This window comes from Etheostoma spectabile, chromosome 2 (genome assembly GCF_008692095.1).
Source record: "Etheostoma spectabile isolate EspeVRDwgs_2016 chromosome 2, UIUC_Espe_1.0, whole genome shotgun sequence".
Classification (NCBI taxonomy): domain Eukaryota; kingdom Metazoa; phylum Chordata; class Actinopteri; order Perciformes; family Percidae; genus Etheostoma; species Etheostoma spectabile.
The window spans coordinates 31371364-31377647 of record NC_045734.1 but is presented as its reverse complement, the minus strand read 5'-3'; the positions used below and the strand labels follow the sequence as shown (position 1 = coordinate 31377647).

At 46.3% G+C, this 6284-nt stretch overlaps 1 protein-coding gene across 1 annotated transcript in view; it reads left to right on the top strand.

The window, feature by feature from the left end:
- The window catches only part of LOC116702471 (titin-like), a 210852-nt gene that overhangs the window by 202302 nt on the left and 2266 nt on the right, over positions 1 to 6284 (top strand). The window contains 7 exon segments of the mRNA XM_032536680.1: positions 373 to 651; positions 841 to 1249; positions 2588 to 2712; positions 2803 to 3069; positions 4010 to 4279; positions 5096 to 5395; positions 5892 to 6194. Of these exon segments, the coding sequence (XP_032392571.1) occupies positions 373 to 651; positions 841 to 1249; positions 2588 to 2712; positions 2803 to 3069; positions 4010 to 4279; positions 5096 to 5395; positions 5892 to 6194 (1953 nt within the window).

The following is a 6284-nucleotide window of genomic DNA, read 5'->3' as shown; positions in this document are numbered from 1 at the left end:
ACCTTAGCGGTCCCCTAATACTGTATCTGAAGTCTCTTTTATATAGACCTTAGTGGCCCCCTTATACTGTATCTGAAGTCTCTTCATATTGACCTTAGTGGTCCCTAATACTGTATCTGAAGTCTCTTTTATAATAGCCCTTTTGTCCCCTAATACTGTATCTGAAATCTCTTTTATATGACCTTAGGGCCCCTATACTGTATCTAAGTCTCTTTTATTAGACCTTAGTGGTCCCTAATACTGTATCTGGTCTCTTTATATAGAGCCTTAGGGTCCTAAATCTGTTATTCTGGCCGTCTCTTTTATATAGACCTTAGTGGTCCCTAATACTGGATCTGAAGTCTCTTTGTTTCTGCCGTTTTCTTCCTGCAGAGAAACTGAAGGTGATCACGCCGCTGAAGGACACAGAGGCCAAAGAAGGACAGGAAGTGGTCCTGAACTGTGAGGTGAACACAGAGGGAGCCAAGGCCAAGTGGCTGAAGAACGAGGAGACCATATTTGAGAGCAGCAAGTACGTGATGGTCCAGAGAGACAACGTCTTCTCTCTGAGGATCAAAGATGCCCAGAAGGGAGACGAGTCCAACTACAGCATCAGCCTGACCAATCAGAGGGGAGAGCAGGCCAAGAGCTCCTGCAACCTCGCCGTCAAAGGTCAGTGGTGCACGCAGACACATCGTAGTCCGCGGAGGTTGTATGTGTTTGGCAGTTGAGTTCAAATATCAACAGTCTTTACGTTAAGTAAGGAAGTCCAATGAGAAAGATTATGATGTCATAAAAAGAAAGACCTTCCCCCCAGCGGGTGCATCACAGTGTTAACATGAGGTGTTGTGTGTGGTCCAGAGGAGAGTCTGAGGATCGTGGTTCCTCTGGAGGACATCGACACCCAGGAGAAGAAGACGGTCAGCTTCTCCTGCAAGGTCAACCGGCCCAACGCCACGCTGACGTGGACCAGGGCCGGCCAGGAGATCGTCTTCAGCAAACGCATCGTCTACCGAGTGGACAAAGACAAGCACACGCTGACCATCAAGGACTGCACGCTGGCGGACGAGGGCGAGTACACCGCCGTCGCCGGGGACAACAAGTCGGCGGCGGAGCTGATCATCAGCGAGGCGCCCACCGACTTCAGTGTGCAACTTAAGGACCAGACCATCACCGAGTTTGAGGACGCCGTGTTCACGTGCAAGCTCACCAAGGAGAAAGCAGAAGCCAAGTGGTACAGGAACGGACGCGAGATCAGAGAAGGACCCAGGTACGTCTGTCCTGGACCCAGGTCCAGGTCCAGGTCCAGGTCCAGGTCCAGGTTCAGGTTCAGATTCAGGTCCAGGTCCAGGTCCAGGTCCAGGTCCAGGTTCAGGTTCAGATTCAGGTTCAGGTCCAGGTTCAGGTTCAGGTTCAGGGTCAGGTCCAGGTTCAACTATCCAACCCTCACAACTTTGGGTTTTATACCCGGACAACCAAAGTCATTTTGTTGCCTAGTTCAGAAACCAGCAGCTCGGTTTCTCGCTGGTTTTAACTGACAGCCCCCCCCAATAATTGCTCCTTTCTAATGGCTCAATGTTTCTTTTAGAATTAATAATAGTAATAATAATAATACATTTATTTATAGCTCTTTCAGTTAAAGGGCTTTACAAAAAAAGAATACAGTTAAAATACTGAACTTGAGACAGTAAAAAGTAAAAACCACTATACAAATAATGCTAACTCATCATAACGTTGATTTAAGATTGATGAATGTAAAGCAATAAAAATATTATCATTTATTTCTTTGGTGATTGAGTTGCGGCTGCTCTATGAAATAAGAAGGATTACCGTTTGTTTTACCTCAGGCTGAACTTTCAATTCTATTTGTATCACACACTTTATTATCTCAACATTATAATAACTTAAACTTAAGTTTATTATCTCAACTTTATCTCAACTTAAACTTAAGTTTATTATCTCAACTTTATCTAAACTTAAACTTAAGTTTATTATCTCAACTTTATCTCAGCTTAAACTTAAGTTTACTATCTCAACTTTATCTAAACTTACCTCCTTCTGTTGTCCTCCTTTAAAAATGTCTATATCTGAAATATGAGTTTTGTTTTAACCAAATTACCAAAATACCAAATAAAACGCTCTTTGCAAAATACAACTTCATTGAATTGCAGGTGTAAATTGAAATGGTTTCAAATCAGCATCCACTCAACATTCCTCTGATCTTAACTATTAGTGAAAATAATTCATAATTTCTGCTTTTTTAACTCAAATATTTGGTATATTTCTATATAAATGAGAGTTATTGACCATGAATTCCCAAAAGTATGAAACTAGTAAGGTCGTGGTGGTGAAAACTAGAAAAAGAAAAATGAGTTGACAATTTCATAAAAAGGCAAAAACGTGCCTAACCCTAACCCTATAATTTCGAAAAAAGGGTAAAAAATAAACGAGTTTGATTCTTTTTGATATATATATATAGATATATATTGACCTCAGCATATCCTGTGGTTGCCTTGCTTTATAAAGTCATTATTACGCTAACGTTAGAGCTTCGGCTTTATCACCAACTCAAGCCACCGACTGAACAACTTCCTGTTTGTTTTCCCAGATACAAATTTGAGAAAGACGGGAAGATGTGCACGTTGCGGATCAAGGAGTGCAGACCGGACGATGAGTGCGAATACGCCTGCGGCGTGGAGGACAAGAGGTCCAGAGCCAGGCTCTTTGTGGAAGGTCAGTGTCTGCACATTCTGCTTCTTCTCCTCAGCGTGAACCACTTCCTGTTCGGATTGACGTCATTGTGAGCCTCTTCCTGTCCCGCAGAGACCCCAGTGGAGATCGTCAGACCGCCGCAGGACGTGTTCGAACCTCCGGGCTCGGACGTGGTGTTCGAGGTGGAGCTCAACAAGGACAGAGTGGAAGTGAAGTGGTTGAGGAACAACATGACAGTCGTCCAGGGAGACAAATACCAGATGATGAGCGAGGGTAAAATCCACAGACTGCAGGTCTGTGAGATCCGCCCGCGAGACCAGGGAGAGTACAGACTCCTGGTCAAAGACAAAGACGCGAAGGCCAAGCTGGAGCTTGCAGGTAAGAGCATCAAAACACCTTCCAACTTCAACCTGGACCCTGTTTTCCCCATGCTTTGGACTTAAGACCTGACTGTAATGTAATGTATCTCCACCAGACTCCATGTAAATAATCACTACTTTTAGCCTGTATAGAGCAGCATAGCTCCCAGACTCCATGTAAATAATCACTACTTTTAGAGTGTATAGAGCAGCATATCTCACCAGACTCCATGTAAATAATCACTACTTTTAGCGTGTATGAGCAGCATATCTCCACCAGACTCCATGTAAATAATCACTACTTTTAGCGTGTATAGAGCGCATATCTCCCCAGACTCCATGTAAATAATCACTCTTTTAGCATGTATGAGCAGCATATCTCCACCAGACTCCATGTAAATATCACTACTTTTAGCGTGTATAGAGCAGCATATCTCCCCCAGAATCATGTAAATAATCACTACTTTTAGCGTGTATAGAGCAGCATATCTCCACCAGACTCCATGTAAATAATCACTACTTTTAGTGTGTATAGAGCAGCATATCTCCACCAGACTCCATGTAAATAATCACTACTTTTAGCATGTATAGAGCAGCAATATCACAAGTAAATGGTGTGAATTAAGAGTTTATTCAACCAGACCAGAGTGGTGATTGTTGGAACAGTGGAAAGATGAACCAAGACGGCTTTTGGTAGTTTTATTTAGTTCTGTCCTCTTTGAATGAAGTGTGTTTTACAATGATAAAAGTAGTGATTATTTACATGGAGTCTGGTGGGTTTGGTGACGGTGATTTCAGTCACTCAGTCACTTAGAAACAATCACATGGGTCCAGGTTAAAGTTGCGTTGATTAATACATGATTGCATGATCTTCAGACTGAGGAATGAAAGTCAAACTTTAATGAGATTAAAACAGGAATGTGTGCAGAGTCTGACGTTGTCTCCTCCGCGTCCTCCAGCTGTGCCTCAGATAAAGACCACAGACCAGAACTACGTCACGGACGCCAGGAAGCCCATCGTCATGGCGGTCCCGTACAGCGCCTACCCGCAGGCCGAGGCCAACTGGCTGTACAACAACCTGAGTCTGCCCAAAGACAACATCTACACGTCGGCCGACCGCACCGAGTACCGGCTGAAGGACCCGCTGAAGGCTGACGAGGGCCGCTACAGGATCGTCATTAAGAACAAGCACGGAGAAGGAGAAGCCTTCATCAACCTGGACGTCATCGGTCAGTTCTCCCAAAAACCCATGCATGAACAGAGTCCCTGTTTCTAAAAAAAACATCTACCGGTTCAGGGGTTTCAGGGTACAGCACGCAGCCGGGAGGGCATGAGATGGGAGGTCTCCAGGCTGCAGCCGTACCCGACTCAAAGATCCTTTTCAGTCCCGGTGATTATGGTAGCATACACGCGCCCAAACCAATGCCTCGGCAGCTTTACCTACGCTAAAACATACAATGATGGAGGTGGCCGGGTTGGTTCAGTGGGTAGAACGGGCGCACATACACTAAGAGGTTTATGCCCCAACCCAGGTCCTGGGTTCGAGTCCAACCTGTGATAATATCCTGCATGTCTTCCCCCTCTTTCATTCCTAAATGTCCTGTCCATTAAAGGCGGAAAAGCGCCAAAAAATAGTATACATGTATATACAATGACTGAGGAAGCCTAGTGACGAGTCCATAGCAACCGGTTCAGGTGTTGAACTTGTTATTACCCATGAGCTCGATGGTCTAGTTTACTAGAGGAGTGACTCGGTATTGGCAGCAATGCCGGGAGCGTGCATTTAGTTTCCATGCGTATTAATAAAGCTCTATTGCAGACACCTAGCTAACGTTAGCATCAAACACAACAACGGCTGTCAGTTGAATGGTGTTTTAAGCTAACGTTAGCATCAATCAACCAAAGATAGCAACGTTTCTGAAATGATTCCCATCTTCTGTTGTTGTTCATAATGAGTAAACGTGACTTACATCTGCCCCCTCGTCCCATTGGACAGTGGCAGACATATTGAGTCCTAAACCGTCCCCTTGTCTTCGTGTCCCCAGACGTCCCCGGCCCCGTGAAGAGCCTGCAGGTGGTGGACACGGCGGACGGCGAGGTGAGCCTGGCGTGGGAGGAGCCCGAGAGCGACGGCGGCAGCAAGGTGGTGGCCTACGTGGTGGAGCGGCGCGACGTGAAGAGGAAGACCTGGACGCTGGCCACCGACCACGCCGAGAGCCCCGAGTACACCGTCACCGGCCTCCACAAGGACTCCATGTACCTGTTCAGGGTCTGCGCCCGCAACCGCGTCGGCAGCGGACCCAACGTCGAGACCGACAAAGCCGTCCAGGCCAAGAACAAGTTCGGTAAGAGTCCTGGTATTGAGAACACGAAAGCACTATATTAGATGTTTATTTACCATTTTATTTATATATTACACTACTTTAGACATTTATTTACCATTTTATTTATATATTACTGAAGGGAGGGGCTGGTTAATACTAAGGGGAACAACAATGGGTGAGGTAGTTCTGCAGTAACATGCCAACCCTAACCCTAAACTTGAGGGTTAGTGGTGCTGGCTCAGGTCAGCTCCCCCAGGTAGGTGATGTGGTCCAATTGGGGAGTTATAAGGGCATTAGAAGAAGAAGTGGAGGGTTCTTTTGGGTGGCAGTTGGCTGTGAGATGGCCAAGAACAAGTTTGGTAAGAGTCCTTTTATTGATTCAATAACCCTCTGAGGACACAAAGCACTATATTAGACATTTATTTTCCATTTTATTTAGATATTACACAACTTTTGGAAGCAAAGACTTTGATGAACTAGCTTCAAGCACTAAGACAGTTTCCCTGATTATTTTCAGACGTTCCCGACGCTCCTCTGAACATCACGGTGGGAAACGTCACCAAGTTTGGCTGCACCGTCTCCTGGGAGCCCCCCGAGTCGGACGGCGGCTCCCCCATCACGTCCTACGTCATCGAGCTGCGAGACAGGACGTCGGTGAAGTGGACGCCCGTCCAGATCACCAAGGCCGACGAGCTCAGCGCCGTCGTCAACGACGTCATCGAGAACAAAGAATACATCTTCAGAGTCAAAGCCCAGAACAAAGCCGGCGAGGGCAAGCCCAGCGCCGCCTCTCGGCCCGTCAAGATCATGGACCCCATCGGTGAGTTCCCCCCAGGGGCCACTTCCACACGGCGCCTGCATGGGGCCACTTTAGTTCCACACGGCACCTGCATGGGGCCACTTTAGTTCC